General features: G+C 41.2%; 2 protein-coding genes across 2 annotated transcripts in view; one reads left to right on the top strand and one right to left on the bottom strand.

Annotated features, from left to right (window-relative positions):
* Nucleotides 1-242: 242 nt before the first annotated feature.
* Nucleotides 243-9,735, bottom strand: LOC119736825 (betaine--homocysteine S-methyltransferase 1-like). Its single transcript, XM_038210838.1, has 9 exons — nucleotides 9,545-9,735; nucleotides 7,889-8,021; nucleotides 6,594-6,721; nucleotides 5,826-6,020; nucleotides 5,533-5,680; nucleotides 5,024-5,221; nucleotides 3,823-3,953; nucleotides 3,172-3,266; nucleotides 243-1,216 (listed from the first exon to the last, which is right to left on the bottom strand). The coding sequence occupies exons 1-9, from the start codon at nucleotides 9,557-9,559 to the stop codon at nucleotides 1,132-1,134; spliced, it is 1,128 nt and encodes a 375-aa protein (XP_038066766.1). The 5' UTR covers nucleotides 9,560-9,735; the 3' UTR covers nucleotides 243-1,131.
* A 258-nt stretch (nucleotides 9,736-9,993) lies between these two features.
* The window catches only part of LOC119736836 (betaine--homocysteine S-methyltransferase 1-like), a 37,066-nt gene continuing 26,720 nt past the window's right edge, over nucleotides 9,994-20,339 (top strand). Inside the window, exon 1 of the mRNA XM_038210849.1 lies at nucleotides 9,994-10,096. Within this exon, the coding sequence (XP_038066777.1) occupies nucleotides 10,088-10,096 (9 nt within the window). The 5' untranslated portion in view covers nucleotides 9,994-10,087. The remainder of the gene's footprint in view (nucleotides 10,097-20,339) is intronic.

The following is a 20,339-nucleotide window of genomic DNA, read 5'->3' as shown; positions in this document are numbered from 1 at the left end:
AAGGTCTATAAATGTACATGTCTTCCAGACATGCACCGCATGTTGCTCTATAAATGCAACATTATCCAAATAGAAAGAACCTGTTCACATTTTTTCAAGTGCCAATCCGATTTGCTAGGCTGGGTCTATGAAAAACTTCAGAGGTTTACTACCGATTATCCATATCCAGCAGAGTGATCAGCCATTCTCCATGTATGAATCAATGCAAAGAATAAAAAAATGCATACATCAGTACACGTGTGGCATGTTTACATATTGTATGTTTAATCTCCACCTCATTACATTGTTCAAAGCAATACATCATTGTTTCTGCTCATGAACTTATTCCAGTTTCTTGTTGATTGAAAGTAATATCTATAAGCATGTATCTTGATTGCAAAGAAACAGCACAGTGCAGTACCCAAAAACCCAATTTTCCATTACACATATAGCTTTAACATCAGAAGTTACATGCAACTTATGTATCATCAATAGGTGTGTATACAAAATTGGGATCTACACCAATAATTGCAATGGGCAATAATTGCAGTGAGCAATGATAACAAGTACTACACTATATATTGGAAGTTCAAACTATTTATTTGCCATGCTTGCCAGAAATATTTGCTCAAATCATGATTTAAATTTGCAAAAAAAAGGCAACTTGCACAGTAATTGTGTCCAATCTCATTAATTTTGGTAGCAAAATATTTATCTAATATATGAAGAAACTAATAAAATTATAATAGCAATGTATGCAACTTTTGTATCCATTCACCAAATTTTGTTTACAAAATATTCATCAAATAGCTGAAGAAAGGAATGAAATTATAATAGCAATAATGCAAATCAAGGGTGATTTACTAACAAATATGTATCAGATAATTTGCGATACATGTCAAGTATGAATACATTTTTGACTGTTATGATGTATACTTTTATCTTGAAGGGGGTGGCTCAGAGCAGCATCAATACCAGAAAGAAAACCAGTTTGTAAAATATTTTTTAACAAAAGCAGCAAAAAGAAAGCATTAAGAGTCAAATAAAAATAATTATATGAAAACAACTTTGTGAGTCGCCTTCATTAATTTCATGGTGTGGTTTACTTTTGAATTATCTCATTCAAAAATGGGGTTCTCTATCATTCCACCATCAGTCCTTTTTACAGAGCGTTGCAAATGGTTTGACTTGTCGTCCCGAAGCTGGATTGAGGTTGAACCAGTATTCCTGGCTCGTCCTGAGAATCAAACGAAGAATGAAAAAAAAATGCAATGGGGTTAATTTATTGAAACCTTGATTTTGCAAGGATCTGCACCTGTATTTACAGAGGTCGTTTGAAACAAATTGCTTTACAGGACTGTTGCGCTTTAATAGTACATAACACATTTAACCACTTTTGAGAGTGAATGGGACACACCATTAGAATGTATCCCAGCAGCGAAACATTTTTTTCCCCAACGAGTTCGGACAATATCAAAAGAGGGCGCTCTCCCTGCGTTATGCATATTCATTATGTCCAGGGCTTTACAGAATAAGTTATATAACAACACATAATGGTGTTTAAATCGCCGACGATTGGCAGCTGAAACGCGGACTGGTTGGAGGTAGTCCTGACTTCTAACCAGGTGATCCGAGTTCGAAGCCCAGTGAGCATTTTCACTTCTCACTTTACTTTTGAATAACTAATGTGAGGCAGGAACACTTCTCACAAGACGTAAAGCCTATCTTGGGTTTGTGTTGTGGAGAACAAGGCATTAGATATGCATGTAATGGACCAATCAGAAGATGGAAAGCGGACGTCGTTTGGGAAAAAAATCACTTCCCGCCGCCGCCCCTCCCCCCAAAAAAATACGGGGACCGATTTAAAGCCATTGATTGGGTCACCTCTGCGCGCGCGCATCATGATTGTTAATTTGTTGAGTCCTGCTTAGCTCTGTGCATGGACGGTAATTGAACACACGATTGTCAAAAAAACTCACTCTTGTCTTACCACAAAAAGTACGCAAAATCGTCAGTGTCTCCACGAGGGCAACTTTCAAGCATTGCAACTGCATATAATAGTTTTAAATACTGAACAGTAATTTCCCTCTCTTTATTGATATGCAGAGACACTTTCGAATTCAGCAAAAATCGAAGTTTATCACCTTGGAAACTGCAGAAACCTCAGAAATACCTTGTGTCAATAATTGCTTGATGTTTTCAGGTTTTTCTCGGCCTCTTTTACGTGTTTGTTCTTCTGATTTGTTACTCAGAGTTCCCTTGGGTTGCTTTGGAAATTTGGATAACAACGATTTCCATTCTACTATTGGTATCTACCTTCGTCATCGCTATTTAAACCTTCATGAGTTTCTAGATGGCCCTCACTAATAACATCCACACATAATTGTCGTCGAAATGTTACTGAAGTTGAGTGGAATAAAGCAAACTTGAACTTGAAAACTTGGACTTGAACACGATCATGCATGTCATGAGAGCATCAAACACGCAAAGGAGGCGGTCGCATGGAGCATGCTACTTGTGACTGTTGTGTAACATGGTGCCTAGCGGATTCATAAGTCGTGGCCGAAATCACAGACTTTAGGCTCGTCATGTTTTTATGGGAGCTCTTGTAAGCAGTCGAAAAGCGCAATCTATACTATATGTTTTCCCGGCCAATTTCCAGAAATGTTTATTCACTTCTGAAAATCGGTCATTCGTTTTCGTTTGAGTATGAAAGCGCGTCTTTAATCCATTTCAATTCAACGAAAGTTCAATCGTTTTCATTGTCCGTGCATTCGGTTTTGTGAAACAGACGGCCAATTACGTTACCTGTGCATTCATTTATGCAAGCATACCTTTTCAAAAGTATGTTTTTTCTCATTCAACATAGCAGACTGCATCACATAACATGAAACTAAAAGTGAAATAGAATGGCCAATGTTTGAAATCGCCCTCTAAAAGCGAGAAGGAAGTCTTAACGAATCTGAATGAGCATAAACGAAAGGTGCTGCTCAATCACTTAATTTATTGATTGAACTAAAATGGAATCAAATGGCTCTGGTAGCGAAAATGAAACGCGTGTTCAGAGCGATTCGGCGATTCCCAAATCCAGACAAAACGAATGACCGATTTTCAGAAGTGAATGGAACAGTTTAGGAAATTGGCCGAGAAAACCTATATTTATGTATATAGTCCAAAGGTTTTGATACTCACTTCTCTTTGTAACTGGAAGTGTTGCTGACTTTAAGACAATCCCATGGAGTCATGTTGAATGCAGCTGGCGGAAGCCGTCCGCGTTCTTTTGACAACTGACATAGAAAGAAGAAAACTTGAATTATCATCACTATGGGGCCAATTCCATGGAGTTGCAGCTGAACGTACAAATTTGCTAAGAACTGACTTTGTGGTAAAATAGGCTCTGGACCTGTGTGATTATATACCGTATATCAAGTCATTTATGTTTGACTGCTTTCCAGCGAGCGCGAGCTTACTTGTTCACAGCACATGAATTTGTCAAGCATAATCTTTGCTCTGTCCACCATGTGGTGGCATTCTATATGACTTCCCAGATTAACCTTGTCAACAGTGCTAGATTTACAATAAACACTGGTTTAAACTAAACTTCCACATGCATTTACAAGGACAAGCATTTACCTCTCACAGTGTTGCAAAGTTAAATCCTGCACTAGCACAGAGCTACCATTTTTTTTTCACATGTAATTGACTTAAGACCGGTTCATATTCGGCGAAAGCGAATTTTGTGACGTCACAGCATGTTCTCGTGCTACGAATTCGCAATAGTTGAACACACAAAAGTTGAACAACAAAAGTTGAACAACAAAAGTTGATGCAAGTAAGTTTCACCTCGATGGCTAGAGAACGGATGTGATGGGGCTCAAATCCACAACACCCGCCGATATATCGGACTCCGAGATCATACGCCGCCCTGGCAAACCTGTGGGCATCAATGCGGGTTATGGCACGTGGCTCCAATGCTGCAAGAAACACAAAAGAAACTAACAGTAGAATGTCTGAAGTCAATTTGATTTGAGTTAAAAATGAAATTCTCGGTGACTCAACATTACCGGCACACTTTCGCAAAAAGTGGTCGGCCAGCTTTCTATGCAACTCCTCACTGACCGAAGGTTTTGTGCATAAACCTTATCAGTCAGCCGATCACGCTCAATTGACTTAGGCAAAACCACAAGTCCCATCATAAAGAATAAGTTAACCGGACCATTTTTTCCAGGAGTGTCTCTCTAATGAATGGGCTTCTAAAAAAGAAGTTTTGCAAATGGGAAAGACACTTTGAAAACATCCAATCAGTTTGGATATATGCTTCATGAATTTCTGAATAAATGAGCACATTTTTAAAAAGTATTTAGTTACTATTATTTTTCGGTTTGGTGGGGGTGGGTGGGTGGGGGGTGGGGGCTAGACAGACAACATATCAGAATGGCGCAATAAGACCGACAGCAGGCGCAATAATTTTAATTAGGGTTTCAAAAATTTGTAAGCGAATCATTTGCATAGATTGACCCCACAATTTTTTGTAAAAAACGAGACCGTCTAGTTTCAAAATCTGTGGAATCGTGCGAATATAGCAGAGGATCATCTCCCTAGCTTTTGGGCTATTATCTAAGAGTGGATTTGATAAAATTAGGGTCCACAAATCGGTCCTATTTGCACGAGAAAATGTAGGGATGCTATTGGTAAATTTGGCAGTATGCAGGCTCAGCATTACCCGCAGGCTCAGTTACCGGCACACTTTTGCAAAAAATGGTTCGGCCAGCTTTCTATGCAACTCCTCACTGACCGAAGGTTTTGTACATAAATCTTATCAGTCAGCCGATCACGCTGAAATGACTTAGCCAAAACCACAAGTCCCATCATAAAGAATAAGTTTATTAATATTTTTTCCAGGAGTGTGTCTCTTATGAATTTACAGGCAAGTGACTTTTTTACAAGTAAGTGACTTGACTTGACTTGCCTTCCAGGAATTGAATTCCAGTATTTTCAAGAAAGACTTATAAGCATTCTTGAATCTGACAGGGGAGTCTCTCACCATACGGCATCTCTGGCAGTGCATTGTAGCCCCGCCTATCCTCAATCAAGCCAGGGTCCTGGGTGTGAAACCCCAACGGTTGGACCATCAGGTAAGTCTGATCAAGCCCCGCCTCCTTCAGGCCTTCCTTCATTAGGGCGATAGTCTCCAGGCAAATGTCGGGGTCGTACATGCAATTCACGCCAACAACACTGGCACCTGTTATAAGTAAAGAAAAGTCTGTCATGAGCCGGTCATGAAATCATTTCTATTCCCCTTGGATCGGATGCGAGCCCATCGCAGGTTATACTCCACAGCTAATGTCAGTACGCAATTACACTCCTGGGTGGAGAGAGGCAATTTGAAAAGGGGTGGAAATAGTGGTCTGCCCAAGAACCCAACATACGGCCAGCAGCTGGAATTGAACCCCTGAATCTCTGATCATGAGTCATGAACCAACCACTATGCCACACTCGCACACTAACTACTGATGGAAACTAAAGGGTAGGACGCAAACATATGAACGGTACCTGCTTTTGCCATTCTGACAGCACATTCCTGGGGTGAATGCCCTGCAGCATCTCCGCGAGAAGGTATCCTCATGGTACAGGCCACAGGGACGCCTATCTCAGCCATGGCTTGAATGGCCCATTCAGCCTCCTCTATATTGATGAAAAACTGTGACAAGTACAGCAGCATTAGTTGAATTTTATTTCCACTTAAAATTTCTCATGCTTTGGACATAACAAATTTTACCCAGTGTGGTCCCTTTGAACAATTTGCTGCCAATTTCAAACACTGTGCAGGTTTGCTGTGTACATACCTCACCCAGCAGAAAATCCACTTTCTTCTCTCTAAAAGTTGCCATCTGCTTTGTGAATTCACCGACTACGTGTTCTTTGCCCTTCTTGAAGGCTATGGAAGAGACAGGCGAGACAGAGCCTGCTACAAGGGCGTCACCCTCTTCGGCCACGCCCCTTGCAATGTCCACGGCAGCACTGTTTATATCAGCTGTAGTCTGGCAAGGAGAAAAACAAACAGAAAAACACACTACCATAGTTTCACAAACCAAATTGGTGGGGGGCACCATCTTCCGATGGGGGAGCTGTAGAAAGTGGACAATCACGGGCACTGTAGGACAACAGGTGGCCCTCTTCATGGCGTTCGTGGGACATTTAAAAAAAGGCACCTAAAATAAAAGGCACTCGTGGGGGGAAAAGGGCACATGTGAAGAAAGGGCACTCATTATAAAATGTTGGGGGACATAGCCACTTTAACCTCAGACTCCATGATATGCCACTGCTGAAGATTTTAGATTTTCTACCTTGGTAGTACCTCTCAACCATGGTCCCGACCAGGTTTGGGTTTTACCCCTGTTGAGTGCCAGACCCATGTAGATAAAAAGCTGTGTTGAATTCTTGCTTGTGTGAAAGTGGTTTCTAAAATCTCCTTGTTGGACCAGGGTCCAACAGTGTATGTGAAAGGCACTTAAAAGTGTCTGGTCGATTTTGGAAGAGGATGGTTGGGTTTTAAGGACTGCTAGTATATGCTAGGTTTTCCAGCAAATCCCAGTGCCTTAGCCAATTCTCACCAAACTCTTCATTTTCTCGTCGTTACGTGTGGTTGCCACATGTTGGAGTTGCCAATCAGAAGAGTAGAATGTCGCTGTCTGCATGACGTCAGCGCCGGCCCTGAGGTACTCTCGATGCAACTGACGAACTATACCGGTCAGGTAGAAATAATGGAGAAGAAAATAACTTATTGTTTCATTTGTAAAACTAAGACGTTGAAAATTTCAAAGCTTCCTGCAGTACTTACATGTATGAAAAAGCAATTTAATCTATATATTTGTACAACTATAAGATCATAGCAGAGTGGATGAATTATAATTGTAGGCTACGTCGCCGGGACTGTGTCCGAACCAGAACCAGATACTGGACCCAACCCAGCTACCCAGTGGGACAAACACCGAGTGGGACAAGACTGGCATTGTAGTCGAGATGCACCAGTTTGACAAGCTGCGATGAGGATGGATGGCAGAATATTCCTGCGCAATTAGTACCTGCCAGTCATACCCAGTGCACCTGCACCTGGCTAGGCGGCAGTCTCGATTCCACCGCCCGATGCACGTCCGAATGACCATCGCCCAATACAGCTACATCACCAGCCCAGGTAGCCAAACCTGCATCGTACAGCCTTGCTCCGCCACATCCTGCCACACCTTGGCGGCTCCACATCGAAACTCCCACCATCCATGGCTCACCAGGCACAGCGACACCACCACCAGCCATCCCGGCACCACCGTCCTCCACCAACAACACAGAGCCCGGCAGCCACCGGCCTGGTCCCTCGAGCTCTACGGGCACTCATGCCGCAGAACGCCACGGTGACATCAAGGAGAAGCCCGAAACCTCCTTCAGTCTCCTCTTCCAACTCGCACCACACACCGCTCACCTAGGCAGACTCAACCACCAACATGGATGCGAAATGGGGACTTTGTCAAGAAATGACTATACTTTATCAGTCTTTGTCACTCCCCTCCAAAGACTTGGGAGGGCGTAGAGAACTATGACCTACCATTTATTGATTAACGGTTATCTTTTAATTGGTATATTAGTTTGTATCCTGTTTGTTTCAGACGCTTTTGTCATTGCTTGAGGACAATGCCACTACTGTTGGAAAGCAGAAAGTGTCATATAGACCTACTAATATATAGTTGAGTATTGAAAGGTCCTGACCAGTGTTGGATTTGATATCCTTGTAGAGTGCCAGACCTGTGTAGAAGCCGTGTTGGGTTCTAGTGGGTGCGATGAGGTTCCTGGTCCAAGGGTCCAACACAGAGACTTTGGATAGTGTGAAAGGCCCCTTAATATGTCTTATCCTTACCTGCTTCAGGATGCAGAACACATGATTCTGGGGTCCAGGCCGCAGCAGAGACGTACCCTCTGCGCTCCAATAAAAACACAAAGCTTCCATCACCAATGATGACCTCTCCTGCAGCCAAACGCTCCAGCAAACCCTGTTCACGGGAGCAACATAATACACTGGTACATTTTAGTACACCCTAAGACGATCACGATCCCTGTGTGTCTGGGGAAAAACATCAACATGTTCTGTACGTACTGCTGTTGGAAAACGGAACTTTCCGGAAAGTTCCGTTTTCCTGCAGCAAAATTTCCGGAATATTTTTTTTTCATTCCGTAAAATAAACTGTAAAAGTAAAAATGGAAAACAAGCTCGTTGTTCGTAAACTGGGCTTAAATTTGGCGAAGGGTCGCCGAACGTGGGAGACTTGAATAAGTTCAAGGAAATCCCCCCCCCCAAATGCTTCCAATAATTATGTCAATGTCAGTTTGTTTTCTTTCCATTTATTTTTTTCCAATAATTTTGGGAATTTCCTTAAACTTTTTCAAGGCACCTTAGGCAACCCTTCACTAATTAGGCCAATTAACAGACACCTCGTTTTCCCCGGTGCTAGTTGCTGGGCTAAATATCACAACGTTATCATTGTTCGCATGCTTTTCCATACGGTTTTAATATAGGGTAACTGTGCCTGTAAGCAACATGGTGGATTTGAAGCTCATATACTGATGTTTGGTGAGACTTCTTGAAGATATCTGCAGACAAGGTAAATGCGCGAAACTTTGGGGTGTAATAGTAGCCATTTTGGATCGTTAGGCCTACTATGTCATCATAATAATATTCAGTTACTTCTTTAGAAAATCTTATTGAAGTAAGGATGTGTTTTAGTAGAATCCCCAAAATAAAATTTTCAACAATAAAAAAATACAAAATATCTCAAAATATGGGGAACAAATATATTACATGGCAGGGATTAATGATTTATGCAAATTAGATATATTTAGGGTCAAACTTAACGAGGGCATCCACGCACATCTTGTTTGTTATGGTTCAAAGAATTGATCTACCATGGATGCCATTACCCAGAAATGCTGTGAAATTATTATCTAGAGAACTTTTCCACATTGGCTGGCCTACTACTAGAAGTCCCCGAACCTCAGAAAAAAATAAACATCACAGGCTATAATTTGTCTGTTCTTTCAATGTTTGCATTAACATGATTAAAGACACAGAGATCAAATTGTCATGAAACACCAAATGTTGTACCCAGTACATCGGGATGGAATGTACATGATCGGGAAACGAACATCGGCCTATGTGGTCACGTCACCACCATATGGAGGTAGAATTAGATGGTCACCGCACCAACCCAGAATACCGTACGCATGGAGTAATTCCTCAATGGTTGACGTGCATGCTTGCTTTGCCTACTTTTTTTAGGCTGAAGCTGGCTACAATGTAGGCCTATACATGCGAACAGCGATCGATACGTGCACTGCAAGTGTAGTACAAGTTAGACCCGTGAACGTGGCTTGTAAACTATACAACGCCACGTTCACGGGTCTAAGTACAAGTAAGATAGATATTTGGTAACAATGGTACAACAAGGCAGGAATGGTGGTATTATTATACAACCATGGAGCTATTAATATTTATTGCTCCATGATACAACCAACTTACTTTCTTACTAGTCATTCTAAAATGTGTCTTGGCCACGCCGATCCAGCTGAAACACGGCCCGGACGGATAGACCAAACTTGAACTGCGATCGATCGTAGGGGCCTATAGTAACTTGTATGATATTTTTGGCCTTGCGGTGCACGGTGGATGGAGGAACAAATTGAACACCACCGCCGTATAAATAGCACAGTGGTATTATGCAGAGTCACTCGAGCTCACTGTTGAATGATATGCGATATGCCGCGCCGAGGGGGCGGGCGCATTTTTTGTAGATAGCCACTGTGGAAGCTCGACAAAAGCCTTTATTTGAAATGCTTGACTGAGTGATTATAGCAATGTTGTGACGTCTTTGTTGATATAAATAAACATCGATGTGCGCTGCAGATAAAAACACCGCAGCCGGCGGCCTTCACCCACTATCTGACCATATATCCTAGCTCTAATATTGTAACTCCATGCTCTATGGTGCGGCGCGGCATAACATGACATGCAGTGCACTGCGGTACCATGTAATCGCTCGCTGACAATTAGCCTTTCATCAACATGATGAAGGTGAGTTCACAGATCGAATGCATCCTATAAGTTTGTTTACCACGAACAAATCCGTTCTTTGCTTTTAGTAGTGTTTTGTATTCAAACGTACCAAATGCTGTGTTAGACCTATGGTTAGACCATGGAGACAGCGGTGTGAAGTTGGTTACTTATTCCTCGTTCCTTGTTCGACATTCGCACGCTAAACACTACATGTACAAATCATGCATAGAGTGTATCCAAAGCTGCATATACACATTCGCAAACGGCTCATAGACTGGTTTCCTATCCCGCTAGGCCCAGGAACACTTTGTTTTGCCACACATTTTCGTACAACAGAGACCTCTTTTAAGCATGAAGAACACTTTGGACCGGGAAAGGCTGGATGTAGGGGGATGCATGAGGACCTGGGGAACTGGAAAATAATGGGTCTGACCTGGTCCAAGGGGTTTCAGTATTTTTTTCATATTTTTGAAAAAGACAAATCTACGGCGATTTTAATGCACATTTTTCCATATGTTTGTGTACAAAATCGGCGCTCTCAAAGAAATTCCTTTTAATCATGAAGAACGCGGCTTAGACCGGGCAAGGCTGGATGTAGGAGGATGCAAGAGGACCTCAGGAACTAGAAAAAAATAAGTCTGACCTGGTCCAAGGGGTTTCAGTATTTTTTAAATATCTTTGAAAAAGACTTAAATCTACGGCGATTATAATGCACGCTTTTCCATATGTTTGTGTACATAATCGGTGCTCTCAAAGAAATGTCCCTTTAAGCACGAAGAACGTCTTGGACCAGGCAAGGCTGGATGTAGGAGGATGCAGGAGGACCTGCGAAACCTGAAAATAATAAGTCTGACCTGGTCCAAGGGGTTGGAATATTTTTTCCATATTTTTGAAAAAGACTTTAAATCTACGGCGATGTTAATGCACGTTTTTCCATATGTTTGTGTACATAATCGGCGCTCCCAAAGAAATGCCCCTTTAAGCATGAAGAACGCCTTGGACCGGGCAATGCTGGATATAGAAGGATGCAGGAGGACCTGGGAAACTTGAAAATAATAAGTCTGACCTGGTCCAAGGGGTTGGAATATTTTTTCCATATTTTTGAAAAAGATTGAAATCTACGGCTATTTTAATGCGCGTTTTTCCATATGTTTGTGTACATAATCGGTGCTCTAAAAGAAATGTCCCTTTAAGCATGAAGAACGTCTTGGATGGGGCAAGGCTGGATGTAGGAGGATGCAGGAGGACCTGAGCAACTGGAAAATAGTAAGTCTGACCTGGTCCAAGGGGTTAAAGTATTTTTTTCATATTTTTTAAAAAGACTTAAATCTACGGCGATTTTAATGCACGTTTTTGAATATGTTTGTGTACATAATCGGCGCTCTCAAAGAAATGTCCCTTTAAGCATGAAGAACGCCTTGGACCGGGCAAGGCTGGATGTAGGAGGATGCAGGAGGACCTGGGAAACCTGAAAATAATAAGTCTGGCCTGGTCCAAGGGGTTGGAATATTTTTTCCATATTTTTAAAAAAGATTTAAATCTACGGCGATTTTAATGCACGTTTTTCCATATGTTTGTGTACATAATCGGCGCTCTCAAAGAAATGCCCCTATAAGCATGAAGAACGCCTTGGACCGGGCAAGGCTGGATGTAGGAGGATGCAGGAGGACCTGCGAAACCTGAAAATAATAAGTCTGACCTGGTCCAAGGGGTTAAAATATTTGTTTCATATTTTTGAAAAAGACTTTAAATCTACGGCGATTATAATGCACGCTTTTCCATATGTTTGTGTACATAATCGGTGCTCTCAAAGAAATGTCCCTTTAAGCACGAAGAACGTCTTGGACCGGGCAAGGCTGGATGTAGGAGGATGCAGGAGGACCTGCGAAACCTGAAAATAATAAGTCTGACCTGGTCCAAGGGGTTGGAATATTTTTTCCATATTTTGAAAAAGACTTTAAATCTACGGCGATTTTAATGCACGTTTTTGAATATGTTTGTGTACATAATCGGCGCTCTCAAAGAAATGTCCCTTTAAGCATGAAGAACGCCTTGGACCGGGCAAGGCTGGATGTAGGAGGATGCAGGAGGACCTGGGAAACCTGAAAATAATAAGTCTGGCCTGGTCCAAGGGGTTGGAATATTTTTTCCATATTTTTAAAAAAGATTTAAATCTACGGCGATTTTACTGCACGTTTTTCCATATGTTTGTGTACATAATCGGCGCTCTCAAAGAAATGCCCCTATAAGCATGAAGAACGCCTTGGACCGGGCAAGGCTGGATGTAGGAGGATGCAGGAGGACCTGCGAAACCTGAAAATAATAAGTCTGACCTGGTCCAAGGGGTTAAAATATTTGTTTCATATTTTTGAAAAAGACTTTAAATCTACGGCGATTTTAATGCACGTTTTTCCATATGTTTGTGTACATAATCGGCGCTCCCAAAGAAATGCCCCTTTAAGCATGAAGAACGCCTTGGACCGGGCAATGCTGGATATAGAAGGATGCAGGAGGACCTGGGAAACTTGAAAATAATAAGTCTGACCTGGTCCAAGGGGTTGGAATATTTTTTCCATATTTATGAAAAAGATTGAAATCTACGGCTATTTTAATGCACGTTTTTCCCTATGTTTGTGTACATAATCGGTGCTCTAAAAGAAATGTCCCTTTAAGCATGAAGAACGTCTTGGACCGGGCAAGGCTGGATGTAGGAGGATGCAGGAGGACATGAGCAACTGGAAAATAGTGGATCTGACCTGGTCCAAGGGGTTGAAGTATTTCTTTCATATTTTTGAAAAAGACTTAAATCTACGGCGATTTTAATGCACGTTTTTGAATATGTTTGTGTACATAATCGGCGTTCCAAAAGAAATATCCCTTTAATGATGAAGAACGCCTTGGACCGGGCAAGGCTGGATTTAGAAGGATGCAAGAGGACCTGCCAAACCTGAAAATAATAAGTCTGACCTGGTCCAAGGGGTTAAAATATTTTTTCCATATTTTTGAAAAAGACTTAAATCTACGGCGATTTTAATGCACGTTTTTGAATATGTTTGTGTACATAATCGGCGTTCCCAAAGAAATGTCCCTTTAAGCACGAAGAACGTCTTGGACCGGGCAAAGCTGGATGTAGGAGGATGCAGGAGTACCTGAGGAACTAGAAAATAGTGGTTCTAACCTGGTCCAAGGGGTTTCAGTATTTTTTTAATATCTTTGAAAAAGCCTTAAATCTACGGCGATTATAATGCACGTTTCCCCATATGTTTGTGTACATAATCGGCGCTCCTAAAGAAATTTCCCTTTAAGCATGAAGAACGCCTTGGACCGGGCAATGCTGGATGAAGAAGGATGCAGGAGGACCTGGGGAACTTGAAAATAATAAGTCTGACCTGGTCCAAGGGGTTGGATTATTTTTTCCATATTTTTGAAAAAGATTGAAATCTACGGCTATTTTAATGCGCGTTTTTCCATATGTTTGTGTACATAATCGGTGCTCTAAAAGAAATGTCCCTTTAAGCATGAAGAACGTCTTGGATGGGGCAAGGCTGGATGTAGGAGGATGCAGGAGGACCTGAGCAACTGGAAAATAGTAAGTCTGACCTGGTCCAAGGGGTTAAAGTATTTTTTTCATATTTTTGAAAAAGACTTAAATCTACGGCGATTTTAATGCACGTTTTTGAATATGTTTGTGTACATAATCGGCGCTCTCAAAGAAATGTCCCTTTAAGCATGAAGAACGCCTTGGACCGGGCAAGGCTGGATGTAGGAGGATGCAGGAGGACCTGGGAAACCTGAAAATAATAAGTCTGGCCTGGTCCAAGGGGTTGGAATATTTTTTCCATATTTTTAAAAAAGATTTAAATCTACGGCGATTTTACTGCACGTTTTTCCATATGTTTGTGTACATAATCGGCGCTCTCAAAGAAATGCCCCTATAAGCATGAAGAACGCCTTGGACCGGGCAAGGCTGGATGTAGGAGGATGCAGGAGGACCTGCGAAACCTGAAAATAATAAGTCTGACCTGGTCCAAGGGGTTAAAATATTTGTTTCATATTTTTGAAAAAGACTTTAAATCTACGGCGATTTTAATGCACGTTTTTCCATATGTTTGTGTACATAATCGGCGCTCCCAAAGAAATGCCCCTTTAAGCATGAAGAACGCCTTGGACCGGGCAATGCTGGATATAGAAGGATGCAGGAGGACCTGGGAAACTTGAAAATAATAAGTCTGACCTGGTCCAAGGGGTTGGAATATTTTTTCCATATTTATGAAAAAGATTGAAATCTACGGCTATTTTAATGCACGTTTTTCCCTATGTTTGTGTACATAATCGGTGCTCTAAAAGAAATGTCCCTTTAAGCATGAAGAACGTCTTGGACCGGGCAAGGCTGGATGTAGGAGGATGCAGGAGGACATGAGCAACTGGAAAATAGTGGATCTGACCTGGTCCAAGGGGTTGAAGTATTTCTTTCATATTTTTGAAAAAGACTTAAATCTACGGCGATTTTAATGCACGTTTTTGAATATGTTTGTGTACATAATCGGCGTTCCAAAAGAAATATCCCTTTAATGATGAAGAACGCCTTGGACCGGGCAAGGCTGGATTTAGAAGGATGCAAGAGGACCTGCCAAACCTGAAAATAATAAGTCTGACCTGGTCCAAGGGGTTAAAATATTTTTTCCATATTTTTGAAAAAGACTTAAATCTACGGCGATTTTAATGCACGTTTTTGAATATGTTTGTGTACATAATCGGCGTTCCCAAAGAAATGTCCCTTTAAGCACGAAGAACGTCTTGGACCGGGCAAAGCTGGATGTAGGAGGATGCAGGAGTACCTGAGGAACTAGAAAATAGTGGTTCTAACCTGGTCCAAGGGGTTTCAGTATTTTTTTAATATCTTTGAAAAAGCCTTAAATCTACGGCGATTATAATGCACGTTTCCCCATATGTTTGTGTACATAATCGGCGCTCCTAAAGAAATTTCCCTTTAAGCATGAAGAACGCCTTGGACCGGGCAATGCTGGATGAAGAAGGATGCAGGAGGACCTGGGGAACTTGAAAATAATAAGTCTGACCTGGTCCAAGGGGTTGGATTATTTTTTCCATATTTTTGAAAAAGATTGAAATCTACGGCTATTTTAATGCGCGTTTTTCCATATGTTTGTGTACATAATCGGTGCTCTAAAAGAAATGTCCCTTTAAGCATGAAGAACGTCTTGGATGGGGCAAGGCTGGATGTAGGAGGATGCAGGAGGACCTGAGCAACTGGAAAATAGTAAGTCTGACCTGGTCCAAGGGGTTAAAGTATTTTTTTCATATTTTTGAAAAAGACTTAAATCTACGGCGATTTTAATGCACGTTTTTGAATATGTTTGTGTACATAATCGGCGCTCTCAAAGAAATGTCCCTTTAAGCATGAAGAACGCCTTGGACCGGGCAAGGCTGGATGTAGGAGGATGCAGGAGGACCTGGGAAACCTGAAAATAATAAGTCTGGCCTGGTCCAAGGGGTTGGAATATTTTTTCCATATTTTTAAAAAAGATTTAAATCTACGGCGATTTTAATGCACGTTTTTCCATATGTTTGTGTACATAATCGGCGCTCTCAAAGAAATGCCCCTTTAAGCATGAAGAACGCCTTGGACCGGGCAAGGCTGGATGTAGGAGGATGCAGGAGGACCTGCGAAACCTGAAAATAATAAGTCTGACCTGGTCAAAGGGGTTGGAATATTTTTTCCATATTTTTGAAAAAGACTTTAAATCTACGGCGATTTTAATGCACGTTTTTCCATATGTTTGTGTACATAATCGGCGCTCCCAAAGAAATGCCCCTTTAAGCATGAAGAACGCCTTGGACCGGGCAATGCTGGATATAGAAGGATGCAGGAGGACTTTGGAAACTTGAAAATAATAAGTCTGACCTGGTCCAAGGGGTTGGAATATTTTTTCCATATTTTTGAAAAAGATTGAAATCTACGGCTATTTTAATGCGCGTTTTTCCATATGTTTGTGTACATAATCGGTGCTCTAAAAGAAATGTCCCTTTAAGCATGAAGAACGTCTGGGATGGGGCAAGGCTGGATGTAGGAGGATGCAGGAGGACCTGAGCAACTGGAAAATAGTAAGTCTGACCTGGTCCAAGGGGTTAAAGTATTTTTTTCATATTTTTGAAAAAGACTTAAATCTACGGCGATTTTAATGCACGTTTTTGAATATGTTTGTGTACATAATCGGCGCTCTCAAAGAAATGTCCCTTTAAGCATGAAGAACGCCTTGGACCGGGCAAGGCTGGATGTAGGAGGATGCAGGAGGACCTGGGGAACTTGAAAATAATAAGTCTGACCTGGTCCAAGGGGTTGGAATATTTTTTCCATATTTATGAAAAAGATTGAAATCTACGGCTATTTTAATGCACGTTTTTCCCTATGTTTGTGTACATAATCGGTGCTCTAAAAGAAATGTCCCTTTAAGCATGAAGAACGTCTTGGACCGGGCAAGGCTGGATGTAGGAGGATGCAGGAGGACATGAGCAACTGGAAAATAGTGGATCTGACCTGGTCCAAGGGGTTGAAGTATTTCTTTCATATTTTTGAAAAGCCTGAAATCTACGGCGAACTTAATGGACGCTTTTCCATATGTTTGTGTACATAATTGGCGCCCCAAAGAAATGTCCCTTTACGTAAGAAGAACGCCTTGGACCGGGCAAGGCTGGATGTAGGAGGATGCAGGAGGACCTGCGAAACCTGAAAATAATAAGTCTGACCTGGTCAAAGGGGTTGGAATATTTTTTCCATATTTTTGAAAAAGACTTTAAATCTACGGCGATTTTAATGCACGTTTTTCCATATGTTTGTGTACATAATCGGCGCTCCCAAAGAAATGCCCCTTTAAGCATGAAGAACGCCTTGGACCGGGCAATGCTGGATATAGAAGGATGCAGGAGGACTTTGGAAACTTGAAAATAATAAGTCTGACCTGGTCCAAGGGGTTGGAATATTTTTTCCATATTTTTGAAAAAGATTGAAATCTACGGCTATTTTAATGCGCGTTTTTCCATATGTTTGTGTACATAATCGGTGCTCTAAAAGAAATGTCCCTTTAAGCATGAAGAACGTCTGGGATGGGGCAAGGCTGGATGTAGGAGGATGCAGGAGGACCTGAGCAACTGGAAAATAGTAAGTCTGACCTGGTCCAAGGGGTTAAAGTATTTTTTTCATATTTTTGAAAAAGACTTAAATCTACGGCGATTTTAATGCACGTTTTTGAATATGTTTGTGTACATAATCGGCGCTCTCAAAGAAATGTCCCTTTAAGCATGAAGAACGCCTTGGACCGGGCAAGGCTGGATGTAGGAGGATGCAGGAGGACCTGGGGAACTTGAAAATAATAAGTCTGACCTGGTCCAAGGGGTTGGAATATTTTTTCCATATTTATGAAAAAGATTGAAATCTACGGCTATTTTAATGCACGTTTTTCCCTATGTTTGTGTACATAATCGGTGCTCTAAAAGAAATGTCCCTTTAAGCATGAAGAACGTCTTGGACCGGGCAAGGCTGGATGTAGGAGGATGCAGGAGGACATGAGCAACTGGAAAATAGTGGATCTGACCTGGTCCAAGGGGTTGAAGTATTTCTTTCATATTTTTGAAAAGCCTGAAATCTACGGCGAACTTAATGGACGCTTTTCCATATGTTTGTGTACATAATTGGCGCCCCAAAGAAATGTCCCTTTACGTAAGAAGAACGCCTTGGACCGGGCAAGGCTGGATGTAGGAGGATGCAGGAGGACCTGCGAAACCTGAAAATAATAAGTCTGACCTGGTCAAAGGGGTTGGAATATTTTTTCCATATTTTTGAAAAAGACTTTAAATCTACGGCGATTTTAATGCACGTTTTTCCATATGTTTGTGTACATAATCGGCGCTCCCAAAGAAATGCCCCTTTAAGCATGAAGAACGCCTTGGACCGGGCAATGCTGGATATAGAAGGATGCAGGAGGACTTTGGAAACTTGAAAATAATAAGTCTGACCTGGTCCAAGGGGTTGGAATATTTTTTCCATATTTTTGAAAAAGATTGAAATCTACGGCTATTTTAATGCGCGTTTTTCCATATGTTTGTGTACATAATCGGTGCTCTAAAAGAAATGTCCCTTTAAGCATGAAGAACGTCTGGGATGGGGCAAGGCTGGATGTAGGAGGATGCAGGAGGACCTGAGCAACTGGAAAATAGTAAGTCTGACCTGGTCCAAGGGGTTAAAGTATTTTTTTCATATTTTTGAAAAAGACTTAAATCTACGGCGATTTTAATGCACGTTTTTGAATATGTTTGTGTACATAATCGGCGCTCTCAAAGAAATGTCCCTTTAAGCATGAAGAACGCCTTGGACCGGGCAAGGCTGGATGTAGGAGGATGCAGGAGGACCTGGGGAACTTGAAAATAATAAGTCTGACCTGGTCCAAGGGGTTGGAATATTTTTTCCATATTTATGAAAAAGATTGAAATCTACGGCTATTTTAATGCACGTTTTTCCCTATGTTTGTGTACATAATCGGTGCTCTAAAAGAAATGTCCCTTTAAGCATGAAGAACGTCTTGGACCGGGCAAGGCTGGATGTAGGAGGATGCAGGAGGACATGAGCAACTGGAAAATAGTGGATCTGACCTGGTCCAAGGGGTTGAAGTATTTCTTTCATATTTTTGAAAAGCCTGAAATCTACGGCGAACTTAATGGACGCTTTTCCATATGTTTGTGTACATAATTGGCGCCCCAAAGAAATGTCCCTTTACGTAAGAAGAACGCCTTGGACCGGGCAAGGCTGGAAGTAGGAGGATGCAGGAGGACCTGGGGAACTGGAAAATAATAAGTCTGTCCTGGTCCAAGGGGTTTCAGTATTTTTTTCGTATTTTTGAAAAAGACTTAAATCTACGGCGATTTTAATGCACGTTTGTCCATAAGTTTATGTACATATAATCTGCGATCCCAAAGAAATATCCCTTTAAGCATAAAGAACGTCTTGGACCGGGCAAGACTGGATGTAGGGGGATGCAGGAGGACCTGAGGAACTGGAAAATAATGGGATTGGCCTGGTCCAAGGGTTTTTAGTTTTCGTCAGGACCGGCGCCCTCTTTTTAAGCTTCCTTACATTATGAAAAAGTTTTATTTAGTAAATGCTTCAGACAAGCCTGCATCAATGACAAGATAAAATCTGTTTTAGTACTAAAACATGTAAATGTGGATCTCCCAAAACTAATTGCACAGTTCCAAATTATGTGCTGTCAAGACTTGAAGACGGACTCGTCCATTGATTTTATTTAACATAAAGCCTCTTATAGGTTTTCCTGGCCAATTTCGCAGAAATAGCATCCGAATTCTTTTTGATATTGGCCAATTTGAAGCGACATGTCTCGTGGTTCGTATTAGATTTCAGTCGTTCAAATTCATTTTAAAACCTTACATTTTCATGTTGAACACATTCTTAATTGAAGTTATGTCATTCGATTTAAGTGATCATTCAATTTCGAAGTCGGTTTGCCATTTGGTTTAGAGTTATTTGCATGAGATTCTTGTTTTTGTTTTCATTTCCGCGCATTCTATTTAGCACTTTTCTCATTCAAAATGAAAGTCAACGGAGGAATAATTACAGATGCCAGTCTTTTTATTTCTTTCACCTTTTCATTATTTCTGTTTCATATCGTGGTCCACTTTTGTGCAATTTTAATTTGAATGCCCTGTTTTTGAAATTGTATGATTAAAATGTGAAATCGCATGCTTCTAATGTAAAATTGATTGGTGTTTTTAGGTAATTGAATGTTGATCTCAACGCCCATTCGAATTCGTGCGAAAATGGGTGATTGGTCGCCATTTGGCCGCCAAATCTGCTAACTTGGCCGGGAAAACCTATAATTCTATAATTGAACCTATTTTCAAACTCACATCAAAGAATAAACGTTTTCATGCACTTTCTAGCAACACAAAAGTTAGGTTTTTTTATAATGAGACATCAAGCCAAAAAAAGCGCCATGTTTGCATTAAACATAGTTGATATTGAAATTGTAATGAAATATAAAAATATACTGCATTGTTTGCAGCTTTACAGTAATAATTCAGGCTTACATTATACGCGTGACGGGCGCAAAAAGAAATTTAAATCCAATTAAAATAGACAATTTTAGAATTTGCTTGAATAGAATACAAATTAAATCTTACTTTGTGATGTGACACAAAGCATTTTAGCATAGACCTACACGTCATCTTATAC

The sequence above is a fragment of the Patiria miniata genome, unplaced genomic scaffold (assembly GCF_015706575.1).
Source record: "Patiria miniata isolate m_02_andy unplaced genomic scaffold, ASM1570657v1 HiC_scaffold_10, whole genome shotgun sequence".
Taxonomy (NCBI): domain Eukaryota; kingdom Metazoa; phylum Echinodermata; class Asteroidea; order Valvatida; family Asterinidae; genus Patiria; species Patiria miniata.
Note: the sequence above shows the minus strand (reverse complement) of the source record. Positions and strands in the feature narration are given on the sequence as shown.

Coding starts and splice junctions, on each gene's coding strand:
- LOC119736825 (XM_038210838.1), bottom strand. Junction 6,722..7,888: donor TGTTCTGCATCCTGAAGCAG/GTAAGGATAAGA, acceptor TGACCGGTATAG/TTCGTCAGTTGCATCGAGAG. Junction 3,267..3,822: donor TCCGTTCTCTAGCCATCGAG/GTGAAACTTACT, acceptor TTTCTATGTCAG/TTGTCAAAAGAACGCGGACG.